General features: G+C 49.3%; 1 protein-coding gene across 1 annotated transcript in view; it reads left to right on the forward strand.

Annotated features, from left to right (window-relative positions):
- Positions 1 to 239: 239 nt before the first annotated feature.
- The window catches only part of Efcab8 (EF-hand calcium binding domain 8), a 61,921-nt gene continuing 40,537 nt past the window's right edge, over positions 240 to 21,623 (forward strand). The window contains exons 1-9 of the mRNA XM_042055128.1: positions 240 to 313; positions 3,958 to 4,009; positions 5,943 to 6,108; positions 9,694 to 9,812; positions 11,413 to 11,516; positions 15,446 to 15,581; positions 16,970 to 17,075; positions 19,655 to 19,739; positions 20,570 to 20,694. Coding sequence (XP_041911062.1) covers positions 240 to 313; positions 3,958 to 4,009; positions 5,943 to 6,108; positions 9,694 to 9,812; positions 11,413 to 11,516; positions 15,446 to 15,581; positions 16,970 to 17,075; positions 19,655 to 19,739; positions 20,570 to 20,694 — 967 coding nt within the window. The remainder of the gene's footprint in view (positions 314 to 3,957; positions 4,010 to 5,942; positions 6,109 to 9,693; positions 9,813 to 11,412; positions 11,517 to 15,445; positions 15,582 to 16,969; positions 17,076 to 19,654; positions 19,740 to 20,569; positions 20,695 to 21,623) is intronic.

Genomic DNA, 21,623 nt, shown 5'->3' on the forward strand with positions numbered 1-21,623 from the left:
TAATAGTAATATGTTTAGACACCACGGAACAGAACAATTTAAGAGCCCACATCTTATCCACAGTTGCTGAAGGGAGGGAGGGGGGAAGGAAGGGAGAAAGGGGAAGAGAGAGGGCTTGGGCTTGGTGTGGTAGTTTTGAAACCTCAAAGCTAACCCCAGTGACACACCTCTTCTAACAAGGCCACACTTCCTAATCCTTCCTAAACAGTCTACCAACTAGGAACCAGACATTGAAATATATGAGCCTATGGGGGCCATTCTCAGCCAAACCTCCAAGCCTAGGGACTGAACCTATTGATTTCATATGTGCTAGGTAAGTACCAAGTTCCATTTCTATTCCCTAGAGATTAGCTAAGACTTTAGGATGATTCACAGCTTAACATTTATAAGCATACACACACTTGCCAGCTTCATGCAAGTATGACAATTCATCTGCTTTTGAATGCGATAGTCTCCAGTCCCTGTTAGCCTTTGACTCCTGGGAATCTAAATTGATACCTTAGCTTGGGAGTATGCCCCCTCCCTAAAAGGCGTCCAAACTTTGTCTCCATTCTGACAAGGTCCTCTTGTCTGGGGAGAGAGCCTTTCATTCATCACCTCTCCCCCCATACTCATAATTTATATAATATTCTGTTAAATTTAGACAGAAAGGACCTGCCCTGGGCCCAGAACCTTGGGAGAACCCTGCTTTGTCTTATCGCTGGCTGTATCCTTGACTAGGTGAGGATTCCAGAAGCTAAGGAGTCAACCCTCATTCCATTTTTCTTAACACTAGGACTCAATACCAACCACCCTGCCCATGCCATGTAAATCTTAAAGATTGCTGTCTTTTTTCTTTGAAATAAAAAATTAGATGGTGGATGTGATGGTGCATATATGTAGTCCCAGCACCTTGGAGGTGGAGGCAAGAGGATCAGGAGTTCAAGTCATATATATTGCCACCATTGGCCACATAGGGAGCTCAAAGCCTGGGTTACACGAGACCTTAAAAAACTAAAACCAAGTAAACCAAAATCCTAGATCTAATTGGTCTACTTCTGTTACTGGTGGAGCTCCAGGAAACAGGACGGACAGTCCTCATCCTTGAGCTCTGTATGACTGGTGGACACCAGTGTGGACATCACAGCTGGCACTCTGTGGCTTCACAGAGAAAATGAGCAAGTGGAAGTAGAAACTGAAGCCCAGCCAGCTCTTGGCCACCGAACAGGAAAAGGTTGGAACTGAGAAGGCTGGCCACTGCAGCCTTGCGTGAGTCTAGCAATCTGCTGATGAGAGTCAAGGAGCCCAGCAAGTGTCAACACTCGAGATCTCTGGCCAACCAAATAGGCTCAAAAATAAGGGCTCTGTCAAGACCTGGAAAACTACATCGGCTCCAGGGAGACGACTAAGGGGCAAAACCCCCAAATTGGAAGAGTTAGAAGAAACCTCTTCCCTGGAGTCCTGGGCTAAGGGACAGGAGAGACCGGCTAGTGCTGCCTACCCCTGGCCCCGCCTCCCATAGCCCCGCCCCTCCGACCTACTGCCATCCACCAGCTGCAGGGCTCCACTGCGGGTCGCTGGCCGCGTGGGGGAGGGGGCAGTTTTCCTCCAACCTCAATCCCAGCGCCTTTCCTACCCACGCGCACATTTGCCCGCTTTCCCAGAAGGTTAACGTCCTGTCCCACATAGCCCCAGCCCGTGCTTCCTGATCTCCTCTTCCCTTGGGAGACATTGTTCTCTGGGCTTCCTGATCTGGGCCCCCATTTGCTACTGCTCTGATCTACCCCCTTCTCGCAGAGTAGCTTGGGAGTGCACCCCTGTCCCTAAAAGAGGTCTAAGAAACCTCATCTCCATTCTGACAAGGCCCTTTTGTCTGAACTGTCAGCAGCAGCGATAGCTAGTGCAGATACTTCTTAGACCCCAGGATGTCCCTGGCCAAACTGTCACCAGCTGGAGCTCTCAGCCACTTCTTCCCCACCTTACCTTAAACTAAGCTGGGCAAGTGCCGCGGGGTACAGGAAGCAGGACAGGGATTGGGGCCCTTCCGCCTTGCCTTCACCCGGCTCGAACCTAGTGCAGTGACAGGTGCAGACAGACATTACCCATTACCAGGTGAGGCCCTATTTCCCGCGACAGCTGCCCAGAGCATGCTGGGGCACTCGTTAGCCCATCCCCGCTTCCTGCTGTGCTGTTTTCCTTCATCCAGTGGGGCATTCTTAGCTAGGGACTAGCCTTGCCCCTTCTCTTTCACCTCCCCAAATTTGTGTCGTGCTCCCCCTCCTCCCCCCCCCCGTTTTGCTCACAAACTACTTCCGGGCAGTTGTGTTGTTTTTCCTTCAGGTTCATGCTTAGACCCCAACCACTGCTACTGCTGTCAGCACCAAATATTCATCCACAACCATCTGGTTCTGTCAGCCTTTGCCTCCCCAAGGTACTTGTGGGGAAGGCGGGCTCTATGCAGTGGGAGGGAGGGCCGATGTTGATGACCAAGGGTGTAGGGGCCACCTTATCCCTAGTTGTTTGTCCCAGACTGAAAAAAAATTTTTTCCCTCTCTCTCCCTATCTGTGTGTGTTAGAGGAGTGCATGTCTAACATGGACCTATCCCCTCTGTCTCATCTGTCACAGATAACTGCCATTGAACTTAAGGCCTTTTTAATTTTTTTTAAAAAAATATTTTTATTTTATGTGCATGAGTGTTTTATCTGCATGTCTGTCTGTTCACCATGTGTGCATTGTCCAAGGAGGTCAGAAGACGGCTTTAGATCCTTTAGAACTGTAGTTGCAGACAGTTGTGAGTTGCCATGCCATGTTGGGTGCTAGAAGTTGAACCCAGGTCCTCCGCAGGAGCAGTCAGTGCTTTTAGGTTGGTTTTTTTAAAATGCACTAGCCAACAGCATTCATATATTTCACAGAACTGTACTCATAAACAAATATGCTTTTACAGGTCGCCACCCTCCGCCCCCAGTAACACATCCTCGTTGCCATTTGTGTTTTTCCTTTCTGGTCTCTAAATGCTCTAAGCTTATCAGTCCCCCAATTTCCAGATATTTGAGTTTATTTCTAGCTGAGTAGTCATCATGACTTACTTCATGCCCCCTTCCCTCCCTGCCCCTTGGCTCTTCCCTTCTCCTGGTCCTTCCTTGTTGGTTGTCAAGAAACCCCTGGAGAGGACTTTTTTTGGCAAGTCTTCAGCGTTCCTCCCCATCACCTTCCTTTTTGTGCTGAGAGCCTTCACAGCTGCTCTTCATCCTGGGAATTCAGTCTCCTAAGCCAGACACCCACGAGCTTTCATTCTCCTGGCTTTTCTCCTCACTGTGTTCTCTCCACTCTTCCCTCTCTTCCCGATGCCTCCTAAGAATCCTATGGCCATTTGGTCAGTCACCTGGGTATGGCAGTCTCTTCTCTTTCCTAGCTGGCTATCTGCTCTCTGAGAATGCCCCCCCAACTCTCATCAGGGCTGGGGACCCTGCTGGTCTGGTACCCCAATATCTTAGCATAGCACTAACCTCTCATTAGAAACATGCCCTTGATGAGGAAGAATGCGCCCTCTCCATGTGCTCTTTCCGGATGTCACTGGAGAAGGTCCAGTCCCCAAGCTCCCTGGAAAGTTTTGGAGGGTTATGTACTTGAAGGCCATGTCTTTGACTTTAGATGTGCGTCTACCTCTGGATTTCCTTCTCCTTGTTGAATAGCTCTTGGGACTGGCACATGGCTGGCTAAGCCCCTCCAAATTCTACAGATCCTAGATTGTAGCTAGGAGTAAAGTAACCTGAGAAACGTCGTGGTTTCCATGGGTCAGCCCCTTTCCATCTATTCAGGAAGTCTCCACTGTAAACGGAGGGAAGGTATCCAGGGGAAGGGGATGCTCACGGACAAGGGCCAGCCATCATCTCCTTGGACTTTCCCACTTCCTGTAGAGCTAGGACTAGACCAGTCCTGCAGACTTGTCTGAAAGAAACTGTGGTTACCCATTTTAGGTCAAGACTAATGTCTTCTGAGAAGTTAAGAAAGAGCCCTAAGCCTCAAAAGGTAAGAAAGCAACAAAGGGAGAGGGTATTTGGAAGTCACACAAAATGTCACTTGCCAGAATACAAATTCACTGGCTTCTAAAATGTCACCAACATACAAATCCACTAGCTTCTGCACCGGGCTTGCAAACATAGATACAAGCGGTCACTTATGTGTGCCTAACAAACAGGCTCTTCTTCCCTCTTTCCTTTCCTCCCTACTCCCACACTGAGGACCGAGCCCAGGGCTTCGAGTAAGTTAGGCAAGTGTAACATTGACCTATACCCTAGCCCTACTGTTTTGTTTAGTTTTTGAGATAGTGTCTCAATATATATGTATCTCTGACTGGCCAGGAACTCACTGTGTAGACCAGGCTGGCCTCAAATGCACAGAGGTCTGCTTGCCTCTGCCCTCAGAGCGCTGGGATTAAAGGTACACACAACCATGCCAAGCTCTACTTTAAAAAATTTTTTATTTACTTATTATTATTATTATCATCATCATTATTATTTGAGACAGGGCTCCTTTATGTAGCCTGACTGGCCTCATATGTGTGGCAGTCCTGCCTCAGCGTCACACATACTGTCTGGAGCTGCAGGTATGTGCTTTCATAGTCACATGTTTAGCTTGGCTTCTACTCTGAGAGCACAACACGGGCCAAATGTCACATACATGAGGATATCAAGTCACAGTCTGTTTGTGGCAAAGTTTTGTCTAGCAAAGCGGTGATAGTGGTGAGGTGATAAATTTCATCAAGCCAGATGTATATCGCATTATCTATCTCAAGCCAGATATATATAGCATTATCTACTTCAAGCCAGATGTATATTGCATTATCTACTTCAAGCCAGATGTATATTGCATTATCTTAAGCCAGATGTATATCACATTATCTCAAGCCAGATGTATATCGCATTATCTCAAGCCAGATGTATATCGCATTATCTCAAGCCAGATGTATATCACATTATCTGTTTGGTGCATGGGACCGGAAAATATAGAGATAATGCAAATTACAATTAATTTAACTAAAAATGTCCTTATCTTCTTAAATCTCATTTCGAGATATGTCACAAGAACCATCATCATTTATTGTAAAGCCACTTTTCTGGGGTTTCATGTAGCTACATGTATCATTTAGGCCTTCAGAACTCTGCAGGCTGAGTGCCGTGGATTTCTGTTTCTCAAGTGAAGAAATCAGTGGCTCAGAGAAATGAGAAATGCCCAAGATAAAATAGCTTGTAAGTGGGAGAGCCTGATGTAATTCTAATCCACATCTCAGGACTCTGCATCCATGTGTTACTTCTCATGACTACGGTTTACATGTATAGACGGAGATGCACCAGAGTGGTGGAAATGATCGGAGCCTGAGGAATGTTAGGGGTGGCTTTCAAGTGAATGTTAAGAAAAAGCTCCTTAGAGAAAGTGCTGATAATGGGGTTTAGCTGTGGGGTAGGCAGGCGGCACTATGCACAGCATACTAGGTGAGAAGTGGAACACTTGTTGTTTGGATCCGCAGTGCCTGGTGCTCAGTGAGCATGTTTGCCCCTTTGGTGGGACTGAAGTCCATTAGAGTTCTAAGCTAGGAGGGGTGCATACTCCTGTAATCCTAGCACTTGTGAGGCTGAGACAGGAGTATGTCAAAGCCACCTTGGGCTACATGTGATTCCGTCTCAATAACCAAAACAAACAAAAGTTAGAAACAAAACAAAAAAAGGAGCCTGTGTCCTCTAACCTTGCTGACCCAAACATGGCACCCATAAGAGAACAATAGTTAGCTCTCCATTGTCACAAGAAAGACTCTAGGACCTTTTTTCATCTTTATAGGATTAAAATATGTAAGAACTAGTAAGCAATATCCACAGAGATTTACCTTGTAAACAAGATGTGGCTCAAACATTTGGCTCACAGGACTAACTGTCTTAGTGCCTAGTTGTGATCATATTTGTCCCAGTTGGCCTCTCCAGATGAATCTCAGGACAAGGAGACTTCTGACATCCTGCCGCTGACAAACAGTCTTAGCCAGAACAGCGAAATCCATCAAAGGACTCAGCAGTTTACTGAGATGCACCTGGCCGACCTACAGAAGTTGTTTGAGAAGGAGACAGATGAGACTGGAGGTACAGAAATACCGTAGGATGATCTCGGTGACTCCTGCCAAGGACCTGGTATCTGGGCTGTGTGCAGGGCTCAGACCTGGTCAGAATTTTTATATCTGCTATCTTGTTTAAATCTGGGTAAGTGGTGTAGGGATAGTGAAGGCTTTTTGAGATCTCAGACATTCTTAAAATTCCACTAGCCCAGATACCCAAGTCTATCCTGCTGTGTTTTGGTGTGTTTTCCAAGCATTTTCAGACTGTGGTTTGTTTGTTATTAATTGTTGTATGACAACAGTCCCACATCTTAGTGGCTTACCCCAGCTTGTGCTTGTGATCTCTGAATTTCCTGAGCAAGGACAGGGCTGAGCTGCCTTCCTGCTCAGGAGCCCCAAAAAGCCGCAGTTCTGTAGTCACCTGGGGCTGGACTTGGGAAGGCCTTAGGTCTAAGCTCAGATATGTTGTTCCAGAATTCAGATCCTTGCAGCTGTGGTATGGAGCATTTCATTTCTTTCTGACTGTTGCAAGGAGGTTGCCCTCCGCTCCCAGAAGCCTGGCCATGTGAGATTTGCCAACATAGCAGCTGGCAAGGTAGAGCAACACTCACAGGTGTCAGAATCTTATGGTCATGGGACTGTGGAGCCATGATGTGATCCCTGATGTCCCAAAGCAAGGGGACTGCAGGAGGGTGTGAACAGCAGGGCCCACCCTCCTGGGGGCCTCTGTAAGTATATCTAATCTTCTCTTCAGATACTAATTTGTAGTGGAAACTATTCTGAGTCGAGGAAACAAACACTAGCTTGGCCTCCCTTACCAGATGTGTCGAGAACACGTACTTAGCTTCAGGTTGGGTAAAACCAGCTAACACAATGCACATTTTAAAATAAAGTGTGCGATATCTCATGAAATCAAGAAATAGCATTTATATGTGTTTGCATTTATACCATTATGAAGTGGAAAAGCTCTAAGCTGGGGACTGTGTATGTTATTACAGACCCTTCTTTTCCACATCGTGTTAATATCTGAGGGACTTGGCATGGTGCCCTGAAGCCTCCTATGCAAGCCTTATTAATGGGTCCAAGTGCTCCTCTATGACTGGAGTCATCCCTCTGATTCGCTTATTTACATTCAATGGGCTATAAATGATGTCTTGGGGATACCTTCTGCATACCAGACCTTTCTCCTTCTGGCAAATTGATTTCTGCCCTTTGGAATGATACTCCTGGAAGTTTAATAGGAGTAAAGGCATCTTCAGAGTTGACTATGGTTGCTAGTACTGGGCCCATCTATTTTCCTGTTCATTTGAGTATCATAGCCACATTATGCTGTTGAGAGAGGGAAGGAGGGAGGGAGAGAGAGAGAATAAGACACAGAGAGACAGAAGCACAAAGAGAGAGAGAGAGACAGTGTGTGCACATGTGGAGGCTGGAGGTTGACATCAGGATGTCTTCTATTGCTTTTGCCTTATTTGAGATAGGGTCTTTTCACTGGATCTGAGCCTTGTAGTTTTGGCAAGGCTGATGGATAGCAAGTCCCCAGGATCCAGCAGTCTTTGCCTAGGACTGGGATTACAGGCATGTGCTGCCATGTCTGGCTTTGCATGCGTGTTCCTGGGACTGAACTCATATCCTAATACTTGCAAGAGCTTCACCACTGAACTGACTTCCCAGTCTTCTGGCCATGGTGTTAGCTTGGGGGAGGAGAATTCCCTCCACATTGATGGAAGGTTAGGAAATCAGGCTATTTTTCTCTTTAGACACCTTCAACAAGGCTATTGAGAACACGGGGCGGGGGGTGCATACCATTTCCTAGGCACCTGGACACCAGCACTGGTGGAGGGAGGAGCAAGGTCATATCAGTGCCTTCCTGTTCACCGTGTGTCCTCCAGGCCCGGGAGTTCTTAAAGCGTGGGAGGTCCATGGCTCTGAGGAGACCTCCTTCCCTCTCCTGTGGATCTGTAAGAGCAGAGGCAGTTTTACTTTACCTGTCTCCCGGCAGCACTCAGAAACCAGTCACCATCCGGGCCTGGAAGGGCCATGGAGCACTACTTGCAATATGTAAGCCTCTTGACCCCAGCATTACATACGTGAGTTGGGCATTTCTCTAAGTCAGCACATGTTGCTCAGGCCTCTGTTTGACCATCAGTCTAGTAGGAGAGACTGACTGCTGCAGCAGCACTGGGTTACTCTATAGGAACAGGTGTGAGTACCGTGAGCTCTGAAGTTCCTACCTGTCACTACCAACCTACTGGCTGTGTGACCTTGACCTCGGGCAGGCAGCCTCAGTTTCCTCAGAGCCCCCTATATGTGGCCAGCATTCATAGAATACAGAGCTGTCACTTCTCAGGGACGAGTGTTTGTGGAGTGCCCAGAACCAAATGACAGAAGGGCTCTTGTGTGCTTCTAGAGGTCATGGCGGAGTGGGAGACAACTAAGAAGCCAGGCAGCAGGGATGGCAGCCTCCTCAGATGGTCCTTAGGAAGAAAGGCATCCTTGAAGAAAGAATGACTGAACTGTAGGGGGTGGGGCGTCCAGGCTGTGAAAGGCCCTGTAGCGGGCATGGGGGTCCTGATAATTGGAGCAGAGTTCAGAGGGTGAGCTGGGAGATGATTCTTGCTGAGTGGAGCCAGATACTGGACGGCCTTCGCGCCATGGCAAGGGGCCCGGTTTTTGAAGGTGTTTTAGAAGTGATTTTTGAAGACAATAATTATATTAAAAAAATTAGACAGGGCCAACTGACACCTTTGCAAACTTGAACCCAGCTCAGAGAGAAAGCATTTTATGCAGGCTTTGCTTTTCTCCTTGCCTCACCTTCTTCCCCTCTAGGCAAAGTGTGCTATTGCTATTATTATTATGTCTTTCTGAAACAGGACCTTTGTAGCCCAGGCTGGCCTTGAACTCTGAACTTTCTGTCTCCATACCCCTCTCCCCCATGCTGGAATTACAGGCATACACCATCATATCTGACTAAAAGCTGATATTTTTATAAATGGTTTTTAAAAGATATTTAGCATACTGTGGTAGAGAACCTGCCAGCATGTGTGAGGCCCTAGATTGGGATCCACAGCCCCGAACTGCTCTGTATCTCTCTCTCCCCATGTGGCTGTTTATACCTGGCTCCCCATGCAGGGGTTGCTGCTCATCACTTGCGCCAGAGTTCACTGCTTGTTGTCTGTGGAGAGTTGATGCTGTAGTCTGTATCCCTTGATCAGAATTGGGCTGGTCTGTCTACCCTCCCTCTTGCTGTGGGGTCAACACAGTGGCAGGCGTTCATGAGGAATGCCTGAGTGTGGGCCAATGAGATAGGAAAGATAATTGGGTGACGGCAGAAGCATCAGGAGTCAGCCGGCCTGTGCTAAGGTGGATGCTGGGGCCTTGAGGGAAGAGTAAACAGGGTCAAGTTCATGACTGATGTGATGGGTAGGGGAGGGGCTGCTTCTTAAGGCATCGCACCTCTGGCTGGAGTCCTCCCATCTGCTTCCCTTGGAGGGCCCGACTGACAATCACAGGCAGGTAGTAGACAGAGTGTCTAGAGTAGGGTGCCTGCAGCCTGTGGCCTGTGAGGGCCAGGCGACTTGTGAGTAAGCACCGGCGTTTTTCTCTCCTGAAGCCCTTAATAAGGAAGGTTTCATCAGGATCATGAAGAAGATGCTAAGCAGCATGTCGGAGGAGATGCTGGAGGTGCTGTTCCTGAAGGTGGACTCAGACTGCAATGGCTTCGTCACCTGGGTAAGGAGGGTGCCCTGCAGCCACAAGAAATCGGGAAAGGCTAGGAGGTCCAGCCTGGGCCTCTCTGTGGAACAAGCAGAGACTTGAAGATGGGTGGCAGCAAGTATCAGACAGTCAAAACGGACTCTGGTACCAGTTAGGGCACTTACTAGGTGGAGGGAAGCTGCATATCTCTGAGGGGTCTCCCTTCAGACATCTGGGAGGTGGGCTCATTGGCTCCCACATTGAGACCCCTGAGGTACAGCTAGCTTTCCTGTACTTCAGAGCCATTCCCTCCTGGTGTAGGGGGTCTTTGTCAGTACCGTGACGGTATTACGGCCCTTTCTTGTCACTCAGGTACAGGCAAGCTTGTGGCTGTTGACTCTGGAACTGTCAGGTCTTTATAGTGTAGTAATAATGCTGACTTTAAAGACCTTGCGACATTGAACAGCACACATGGCATTGAGCCTGTAGAAATGTGCAGAGCCTTGTGGGAGATTGGAGAGACTGATGGGAAGGTGATGTTGAGGCACCATGTCCAACACTTGATGTATTCCTCTGTTGAAGTCTCATAGGCTGCAGAAGGGTAGAGGTGGAAAACTTGAGGATCAGAGACATTAGGAACTTGGTTTCAGTGTTACAGAGCTGGCTACCAGCAGAGCTCATGTTCAGACCTGAGTGTGCCGCAAAGGTCTGTGGGTAACTGCCTATGAACACCTCCTCATGTTTTGGGCATGAGGTTCCCAGCATTCTCTGTCTACATGATGATTCTTGCCACCTCTTCCTTTTTGTGGTACTAGAGGTCTTGTGCATGCCAGGCAAGCGTTCTTCCACTGAGTTCATCCTCCACCCTCCTCTGTCTATCCCTTCTTTCCTACCCCCCCTTTCTCATTGAGATGGCTGCTTTGTTGTCCATGTTGGTGTTGAGCTATTGGGCTCAGGTGATCCTTCTGAGTACCTGGGACTAAGATGTATCGCCATCCCTGGTTCCTATTTCTTTTCTTTTCTTTTCTTTTCTTTTATTTTTTGGTTTTTCGAGACAGGGTTTCTCTGTAGCTTTGGAGCCTGTCCTGGAACTAGCTCTTGTAGACCAGGCTGGTCTCGAACTCACAGAGATCCGCCTGCCTCTGCCTCCCGAGTGCTGGGATTAAAGGCGTGCACCACCGCCGCCCGGCCCTGATTCCTATTTCTTATTATAGCTTCATAGGTTTGAACCTTGACCATGTTTTAGTGAGGTTGGTCACTGGAGCCCACAGTGGCAGATATTTGTAGGGTAGGTGTACCCGCATAGCTGTGAACACCCCCCCTACTGTTAACTTGGTCCTGGACATGAACAAATCAGACATGGTGCCTCAACCAGATTATCCTCTGTGTAAACAGAGGTGACCAGAAACTTTCTATGGGCAGCCAGGTGATGTGACTGTGGCCTAGGGGTGCTTGTCCCATTTGAGATTCAAGCACAGGCTTGTTGGTTGGCTACTTTCCTGGTGAGTACTCAGAGGACAGCCTTCAGAGCCACTTGGAGGGGGCTGTAGAGAGAGGAGGGAAGACACGGTATGCCAGGTTTGGGTCCCTAAAGGCAAACATGCCTTCTTTCCCTTGCTTTGTCTTTCTGAGACAGCAAAAGTATGTGGATTATATGATGCGTGAGTTCCAGGGCAAGGAGGAGATGAGGAAGAGCCAGTACCGCCTGCGCTTCCACCTTCCCATGACCGTCATCCCCCTGTAAGAGCCTCTTCCCTGCCGTTGGGTGTGATGGAAAAGTGCTGTGCTGCCCTCCAGGGAGCCCCTCCTCAGTCCATGAGTCACCGGCCCAACCAAGGTGCTGGCTGGCCACTTGTCCTTCCAGCTTGTCCTTCACAATCTGTAGGTGGTCATGATGGTAAAGGTAGGTGGCTTGTCCCCCTTTCACAGATAAGGAAGTCAAGGCTCAGAGAGGCCAGCCTGATGACTTGCCCAGGCTGTTCTATGTTCTCTTTCCCACCTTTCCTGCACACTGCAGTTTCTCTTGTTATCCTATATGACCAGTGCTGAGTGAGTCTGGCAATTTCATCCTCGGAGCCACAGATGGCTCACATATGTGCAGCTAGGATTCTCCTGTGAGGTGACAGGGAGGACGCTGGCCAAGCTGTAGAGGCCTTGCTGACCCTCAGGAGAGGGGGGTAGAACTTAGTGGCTCTGACTTGTCTCTGCCTGACCTGCCACTCACTTTGCTTGTGGTCCCTCTACCCATGCTATCCACTGGAGCTTGGCCTTGGAGGACTTCTCTAGCAGATGAGCCACAAGTGAAGACCATACAGCTTTATTTAGTACAAGTTTTACATCTTCATGGGGTCCTTCATAGGGTGTGAAAGTGCTAGAAGCTGTATGTCCTGGGTGTTGGTGTGCTAGGTTTGAGGAAGAGTGGGAAGTCATGGGGCAACTGCTTTTTTGATTTCTGAGATGGATCTTATGTATCCCAGTTTTGCTTCCAACTCAACATGTAGCTTGAACTTTTGATCCTCCTACCTCTGACTGCTGAGTGCTTGGATTATAGGTATGCATCTAGTGTTATGCAGTGCTGGGGATCAGATCCAGGGTTTCATGTGTACTAGCTAAGCACTCATTCAACTGAGTGCCTCGGGGAAATTGGATTAAAATATGGAGGAGTTGGTGTAATAACTGGAGGAGACTTGGCCTGCCTGTCTATGCCCATTCCTCTCTGTGTTCTTGACTTTTCAGAAGTAAAGTTGTAGCTGTACGTGGAGGTGTGTAACCAGCACTAGGTGCTAGAGGCAGGAGGATCATATATTCAGGGTCCGCTTCAGCTACATGATGAGTTGGAGACTGGCCTAGTATACAGGACACACTGTTTCAGAAGAAAAAACAAAAAAAGATAAGATTGCTCCCACCTGGGATCTTATGGTGGCAACATACTACTTCTCAAATGCGTTTAGCTGAAAATATTCAATAGTTCAAAGTGCTATGCTTTGGGTGGAGTGTCTCATATTTCATCAATCTCTTCCTTTCTATGCTGTGGCCTTGTCTCCCCTTTTGATGTTCCTCCCTCTAACACCCTAAGGACAAGAGGTAGTTTGTTGCTTGCAGTGGTTCTCAACCTTCCTGATGCACGACCCTTTAATACACTTCCTCATGTTGTGTGATCCCTAACCATGAAATTATTGTCATTACTACTGCATAACTGTTATTTTTCTACCATTATGAATCATGTAAACATATGATATGCAGGATATCTGTGACCCTTGTGAAAGGATTGTCTGATCCCCAAATTGGTTGCAACCCACAGGTTGAGAACCATTGGCTTAGAACATGCCCCTCTGCCACCAGGGTCCTTGAACTGGGCTGCCTATGGACCCTTTCTCCTTTCCTGGATCCACTCTGGGTTGGAGCACCAGCAGCCTTGGCTGTGTGGCCAGAGCACCAGCTCCTGTGGAGCAGTTTGGTGAGCCACATTTGTAGTCTGGTGAAAGCAAGCTGTAGGTGGGCCTGTTCTCAGAGAGCCACACCTAATGCAGGCTGTGGAGGAGCAAGACCTAGAGGTTGTCTCTGGCTCGGGCAGCATGGAGCTTTAGTGGAGAGGGCAGTTTAATGGAGATCATACAAGAGTAGCTTGTAAAAATTCTGGTTGGGAGTTAATTGAGGAGTAGCCAATTAAATATGAATAACGAGAGATTTTATAACTGTAATTTTGACATGAACACTTGGCTTGATGTAGCTTCTTCTTTGCTGGTCTTTGTTTCTTCAGATCTCAAGAATGTTTAAAATCTGGGACACTAAATTCTCAGGAAGCTTTTTCCCTTATTTGCTCTAATTTATTTCCACAGCTTGCAACTCAAGAGGGATCTGATCTGGTGGAGAAAGTAGCCAGAATAGCCAAACACTCTTTAGTTAATTTTTTTTTTTTTTTTGGTTTTTCGAGACAGGGTTTCTCTGCAGCTTTAGAGCCTGTTCTGGAGCTAGCTCTTGTAGACCAGGCTGGTCTCGAACTCACAGAGATCCACCTGCCTCTGCCTCCCGAGTGCTGGGATTAAAGGTGTGCGCCACCACCGCCCGGGCTAGTTAATTATTTTTAAAAATCTTTTTGTTTTTGTTTTTTTGAGACAGGGTTTCTCTGTAGCTTTGGAATTTGCCCTGGAACTAGCTCTTGTAGACCAGGCTGGCCTTGAACTCACAGAGATCTGCCAGTCTCTGTCTCCTGAGTGCTGGGATTAAAGGCGTGCACCACCACTGCCTGGCTAGTTAATTTTATGAGAGGGGGACTCTAAAAGTCGGTTCACAATTACCGAGTCTGCCATTACCGAGTCTGGATTGAGCACATACCCAAAACACCACCCTCTTTGATCCCTTCACTGTCCAGAAAGAGAGAGGCACAGTCACTACACTGATGGAGGAAACAGACCTCCCCAAGATGCTATTCCCGGGGCAGTGTTAACCAAAGGCCTCACATCTCTATTACCCACAGTCTTTGGTCCTGATAGAAAGGGCAGAGTTGAAGTGATGGAGAAAGAGAGAGAGAGAGAGAGAGAGGAGAGAGGAGAGAGAGAGAGAGAGAGAGAGAGAGAGAGAGACAGAGAGAGACAGAGAGAGACAGAGAGACAGCTGGGAATGTTGATCACCTAGAAATAAGCTGATGGCAGGAGACAGGGAGACTTATAGCTAGACATACATGCCCCTGCTCCTCTGTGGAACTGCACATGGATTCCCCCTAAGCCTCAGGTCAGCTCATACCTACTTTCAAGCTTTGGAAAAGGCTCTGGAGGAGGAATGAAAGCTCTAGGCATTAAGTTCTAGCTCTGTTGGGAATGGGTGGGATGCAACTCCCTGTAGGTGATGTGACCTGTCCCAGCCTACCATGATCCCAGACGGGCAGATGACATGGGGAAGTGTGAGCCTTAATAGCCAGAGAGCTGACTTTGTTGACACTGGGGCAGGAAAGCAACCATTGGCAAGTAGCATGGAGGCTTCCTGGGATGGGTGTGGGGTAACAGCTTGCAAAGCCAGGTCTGCCCAGGACCTGTTTGCTGTGCTCAGTATCCTGGCTGTAAGGAGTTGGGTGCACAGGGCCCAACTCCTCATTACCCCTTGTTGTACTCTTCACCCCAGAGCATGGGAGCAATGGTTAGGAAGTGTCATTTCTCAGGTTTCTGTCGTAAGTTATACCCTGCTTGCCATCTGTGGGCTGTTTCTCCTGTGAAAGAAGCTCTGGAGATCTCCGCTCTCCATCTCTGCTCTCCCACTACAAAGTGAGGGACCTGCCTGGTTATTTCTAGGGATCAACTTTGGATTCTATCTCATACCATATCAGAGTTGGTTATTTTTCTGGATGGAACCCAGGACCTCACATATACTAGGCAAATACTCTACCATTGAACCACACCCTATCCTCCATTGGGATTCACTTTCTTGTGACCTTTGTTGACCCAGTTGAAGTCTACTTAGAGAAGGGGCAGAGTCCCATGTCCTCTGGAGCCTCCTACAGTTTCTTGGTGTGTTTGTGTTTGTGTGTGTGTGTGTGTGTGTGTGTGTGTGTGTATGTGTGGGTACACATACATACTGGTGTGGCTGTCCCCACTGGCCTCTCTCCTGCCTCTTCTGTGACTCTTGGTTCATGCAGATATTTTCTGAGTTGTATGTTTGTTTCTTGCCATTTGTAGGCACCATGGGAGCGAGATTGTGAAAGTGGCATTTATGGTCCAACGGTTCAAAAAGATGGGGTGTTTCATTACTGTCACCAAAGACGGGATCTTGCAGTTCTGGTCCGAGACTTTTTCAATAATGAACTCCTTTCGGGTGAGTCGGACATTTATGGGGTTGGTGGAGAGCCTCTGTTGTGGCACCCTGGGGGGACTTGCCTTTGGCGCTTATTATCTGAGCAGCCTAGCTTTGAAGTCACAGGGCTTGAGTTAAGAATCTGACTCAACTACTGGAGCCTCACACTTGTCTCTGACTAAGCGGAACACTGCTTGGATGTCTACTAGGCACCTACAAAGCAGTTTGTCCAGGGAGTGTGTCTCTGGAGTCCCATCTCAGTGAGTGTTATCCTCCAGCCTCTGTGCCAGTGCCTGGCCTTCTCTCCTTGCTCTGTCATACCCACACTGTCCCTAAGTCCTGCTGATTGAAACCTTTGTCTGGTCCAGGCAAGATATTATGGTATTTGGGCTCTGGGGTCCAACTACCAGGGTTAGAGTTCCAACTATACCATCCAACAGCTGTGGGATGCTGGCCGAGCTATCTCTGATTCCTGGTATGTACTCCTCTTGGAGTAGTAGCCCCTCTCAGGATTGGGGGAGTACTTAATGGTATGGGTCATGGATCATGCTGGAGCATGTCAGGCATTCAGCAAGCACAGATGAATAGAAGCCAACATCATCATGAGCTTTCTGCTATCAGCTCATGGCCTAGTGTAGTAAGGGATGACATAGTCAGACAAATCAGCTATGCACTTGGTGCTGCCAGACTAGTGGAGGATCCTGCAGCAAGCAAAGAAAGACCTACCCTCCAGGGCTCCCCAGCAAGGCTATGGAGAACACGGTGAGCAGTGTGAAGGGTTTTATGCCTCTGTAGCCACATAGTGCTTTTACACTTGCAGCAGGGATCAGCCCTTATGAGAGGAGAGACCTATATGGGGATAGGGTGTGTGTGTGTGTGTGTGTGTGTGTGTGTGCGCTCACATCTGCATTCCTGAGTCTGTGGTATCTGGCATACTCTGCTTCCCTTTCTCCACATGTGTGTGGATTCAGGTGTTGGTAGCCTGATCTCGTGACAGTGACTGCTCTATGGCCACCTCAGGGGTCAGAGCTTGGGAGGCTGACAAGACAGAGAGGAAGGCTTCCTGGGAAGTCTTGAGAGTTCTGGAAGTTCTTCCTGAAGGAACTGGTTTGGGTTAAATTGTGGATCTCTCAGGACCATCAGCCAGGATCCACTGGGGACTCACTGTCATGCAAATAGGAGGCTTTGGAGTTAGGCCTGGCCTTAAGTCCTTGGGCTCATGAAGATGGGTGGCTATTAGAACCATTTTACAGATGAGGAATTTAGCCAAGGCCCTGTTTTTAGAGCTGACATGAGGCGTGCCAGGACTGTGCTTGTTCCCAGGGCCTTGTGTGACAGGAAAGGTCCCTGTGCCTCTGCACTCTGGTAGCAATCGTCTGTGGTCTGAGTCTCTGTTCTTCTTCTGCCAGCTCTCCCAGATCCAGCAGTCCTTCCACCAGAAGATGTGGGTTGTCGACATGATATATATGTACAACTTGAACCTCATTGCAGTTGCCTCGACTGAGCTGAAGATAGGTGAGTCCCTGGGGCTCTCCAGGCCTGCCCTTAGCTTTTAGCGAGTGACAGATTTGCACCTGGGACAGACTTGTTGGCTGAGCAACTGTGAGCATGAATGGGAGTCTTCTGGAAAATGTTGGGTAGCGAGAGCCTGCCAAGTGTTGTGTGCTGTAAAAGGCACTGGGTGTTGGTTGTTTGTGTTGGTGGTTTCTTTGTAGGCAGATGTACTCAGTGAATGCTCAATGTTTACAAGTATTGAACAGTTCTAATTATAGATCACAGCCCACGCCAGTCTCTCCAGCTTGATTCTACCCTTGTGTCCTGCTGCCTCTAGCCCAGGCCTCCTTTAGTTGTTGCTGGGATAGCACTGAAACCTCCTCTTGCTTAGCACACTTCCTCTGAAGGTCACTATAGTAGCTACAAATGGACTTTTGAAATGTCTCTCTGCAGAAAACCTTCACAAAGCACAGACTGGGGGAGGAACCTTAGTGTGACCCATGAGGCAAGGAAGAGCTGGCCCCTACTGCCCGTAGATTTCCTTGGACCGGACCCTCCTCCTGTTGTGCTGAGGATGCTGTGACCTTCTCTTGCCATCTCTAATGGGTGCCGTGGGTCAATTTGCATGCTCCACCTTCCCTCCCACACCTCTCCCCACCCCAGAGCTTCTACTTTTCCTTTGATCCAGAGCAGTGCTACTTCCTCCAGAGACCCTTCCATGACTATCTAGTCCAAATCAGGTGCCTCTCAAAAAAATCCCCGTCAAGCCCTCTGGAGTGTGATCTTATGCTTGTCAGCTAGAGTCTGTGGTGTCTGCCTTCTTCTCTGTCCTGGAGCTCAGGCAGTGGGGACGGACGGCGTCTGCTTCCCTCACCAAGCGCTCAGTGCTTGGTGCCACCTAGAGGCTTGGTGGTCCTGGGTAGGTAGATAGATGGATAAAGGGTCCAACTAGTCATGTGTCCCAGATCATGAAGGAGAGGACTTCATGTGTGTCCCCATGGTCCATGGTGCAGAACTAGACAGGAGGCTGGGGATCAGCTGTTCTGAAACTGCCCAGGTTTCAACTCTGGTCCTGACACTCAGCAGGTGTGTGACTTTGAGCAGCTACTTTACCTTTGAGGGCCTTAGTCTACCCAGAGGAAAAACAGGGTCAGTGCTCTGTATCTCTAGGTGAGTGTGGGTTAGTGATTGGATATGGGAGGTGCTTAGTATACATTAGCCAATGCTGTCCTTATTAGGAGGACAGACTGTGACACAGCCAGAAAAACAGCGAGGGTGTGAGCAGGTAGGCGCTCTCCCTTCACCCGCAGTCCCGAGAGCCTGACCCCAGCTCCTCATACCATTGAGCTCTACTGGCTGAACTGACGTGGTAGGCCATCAGCACGAACCTTGACCTATGTGACTTGGCCCAGTTAGCCCTGCTCTGTGACCCATAACCCAACCCTTCTGGGATGGCTGGGCCTGTAGGAAGCAGACACTTAAGGGCCTGTCATTCAAACGTGGGAGACTGCTCCTCAGCCTGAGTGATTTGCGGCCAGAGCTGCCAGAAGGAGCCAGGCTTCCTAATTCAGTAGCAGCTGTGTGTCAGGGCCCCATGGAAGGCTCTTGGGCAGGATGAAAGTAATGTTTCAGAAGATCAGTCTGGCAGGCTGGTTCCACTGAGGGATGGGTGAGCCTGCACAAAGCCACCTTACCTCTGTTCTTCATATGCACCTGCATGCCGTGAGCTCTCCTGGTCTCTGATCTGCTTGGGTTCCCAGCTCTAGCCCTGATGAGGGTGGTGAGTGATGGGGAGCAAATCTCTGTTTCCGCTGGCTTCAAACACCTTCAGGGACACACACAAAGACCACTTCCACGGACCACTGGAAGCCCCAGGGGCCACATTCCCCAGGGCTTGGGATTTGTCCCTTCATTTGTGCATCACAGCCACAGTCACTCAGCAAAGCAGACCCTGGGTACCGTGTCAGAGGCTGAGGAGCCCACAGGTGCCATGTAAAACACGCTCCCTGTCCTCACACAGCTCTCAGGCCAGGCAGCTCCTGCCGTCAAATAAAACAGGTGGTGAGGGAGATTGACAGGCAGCCAGCCAGCCAGTGGGCCTAGCTAAAGAGGTGGAAGCCTTTCTAAGAAGGGGTCGTGGAGCTGGTCCGGAAGAGTTCTGAGTGTATTCAAGGTGGACAAAGCAGGGAGAGGCAGGACCCAGAAGTGCATGAGGTTGGTGCATCTAGAGAGAAAAAGCTGGCATGCTTGGAGCCTAGTAGCCGGACAGGGGCCACAGGCCAGGCAGGAGGAGACAGAGAGGTGCTCTTCCAGATAGACAAGACAGACTGCACTGTGGAGGGTCTGATCCTACAGGACTTTACAGGTTAGGTCTACACTAGGCTTTTGTTCTGGCTGCAGTAGGGGCCGGAGGGCAGTTTGTAGCTGCATCTTGGCTTGGTGAGTGGCTGTGTGCGGGTCTACTGTTTTTGGTTGCTGTGGGGGTGGGCTACAGGTCCAGAGAGGGGGCAGGGAGTGCTGGGAGGCTGTTTGCCACCACCAGAATCTCTCAAGCCTGAGCCACGGCTCTCAGCTCTGTATGTCACTCTTTTCTCTTCCAGAGTTCTTTGATATCAGTAACCACAAATGTGTTCAGGCCTTCACCTTTATTGACCTGGATAGCTGTGTCATGGTCATGGACTATTGGTAAGTCTCACAGGAATCGAGACAGGGTCTTGGGAGCTACCACATCACTGGGAAGGGGGCTGGGACCCCAGAGGCACCTGGGGAGCTGGCTCCGACCTCACTGCCATATTGTTCCTCACTGCTTCTCTTGGGTCTTGCTCAGTCACCCCACCCTTAAGAGTCATCCTTATTCTCCTCCGCCTTCCCCTTCTTACCCTGCCCGCCACTCAGTGCTGGCAGAGGCCTGCCTGCGGCACCGAGGTCTCTAGGAAGTAAAAGTGGTCGACACAGAGCCTGATGACTGGGCTGTGCTTGGCTGCTGGCCGAAGGCCCAGAGCAAGGCTGGAAGTCTGTTGGAACTGTCCTTGTCCCTAAGGTGGACAGGGGTAGTAGGGTAGAAGGCTCCACAGTGAAGGGTTAATAGTCTAACAGCCTCAAACAGCCTGGGAAACTCTATGCAGGAAGATTTGATACCCTGATAATATCAGAGATAGCAGTGGGCAGTTAGTCAGAAGGAGGGAGGTCAGTGGTCAGGGGTCAACATGTTATTAGGACCTCCCAGGAGAACTTCTGGTAAGGATGCCAGGGTGATAAGGACTCCTTTATGGGCCTGGGAAAGCAGCATATAGATCTGTAGTCAAAACCCTTCCTACCCAAAAGTCCCCTTTTCTACCTTATAAAACCCAAAGTGTGCCCTGGCACATAGCTACTACTCTCAGGGTGGAGAGGCTGCCCTTTGTTGTTCTGATTAAAGGCAGCCTGCTTCTGTAGAGGTCAGTCTCCTCTTTATTACATCAGCTCCATCAATCCTGATCTGACACACAGCACATTCTATCTTCATCTTCCCCCAGGTCTGACTTCCACAAAGGTGTGTTCTGCTATGGGGACACCAAGGGCAACGTCGTCATCTTCATGTCTGACAATGTGGCTGGTGGGCTGTTCAACCCACACATCCTTCCCCGGACCTCCAAATGGGGTAGCTAAAGGACACGAGAATGGGCTGAGGCCTGGGGAGTGGGTAGCCGTGGGTGCTGAGTAGGCCCCCAACTCTGAGGCATTCTTACTTCCCTGTCTCCCAACTCTGAGCATCTGGAGAGGAGGTGCCCTGCCTCCTGGCTGAGGTAGAGCAGTGGTGACAGGAAAGGCCAGAGGGTCCAAGGTGAGGGACAGTCTTTTGAGGTGGGAACTTTTGCAGGTGAGGACCGAAGGCTGCAGATTTTCCTCCGCTCAGGGAGAGTGAAGTGCTTGGCTGTGGCCCTGGGATGTGTCACTTACCCTCTGAGGTTCAGGATAAGCGATCCTATCTGATGACTGTGAGGGCTTCTGCTCTTCCTAGTTGTGAGCTCTCTTTGGATGGGTGAGAATAGATTGGCAAGGTCATAAGTTGGGCTGTGGTGGAACCTAGAGGAGCACCCGGCTTGGCAGCAACGTGAATAACCATACCCGGCATCAGTAAGCAGCTGTCTCCTGAGCTCTTGATGCATCATCTCCTGCCACCCGCCCCCCCCCACTAGGACCCAGGGACTTGTTACTGCCCATTAAGAGGTTTAGTGAGCTGAAGCTACTCGTATATTCCCCGAGGCTGGGGAGTGTGACTGAGGTCTTAAGCCAAGCTGCCCGTCCAGAGTCTCTAGTTCCCACCGCTTGCTGGGATGTGCCCTAAATTGACCCAGGAAGTCAGTTTAAGTTAGAGCTTCTTTGACAAAGGGTACAAGGTTAGCAGAGACCATGGACCTGGGGCTTCCAGGAGAGACTCAGTGGTGATGGATCAGATTCAGGATGGAACCTTAGGTGTGGTGCTGGACCCTGGGGCCATGCCTGCAGGGAAACTGACCTCCATTCTATCCAGGATGCCAGAGCAGCCCTTGCTGGAACTTTCTAGCTATGGAGGTCTCCAAGGGTTCC

The sequence above is a fragment of the Arvicola amphibius genome, chromosome 5 (assembly GCF_903992535.2).
Source record: "Arvicola amphibius chromosome 5, mArvAmp1.2, whole genome shotgun sequence".
NCBI lineage: Eukaryota > Metazoa > Chordata > Mammalia > Rodentia > Cricetidae > Arvicola > Arvicola amphibius.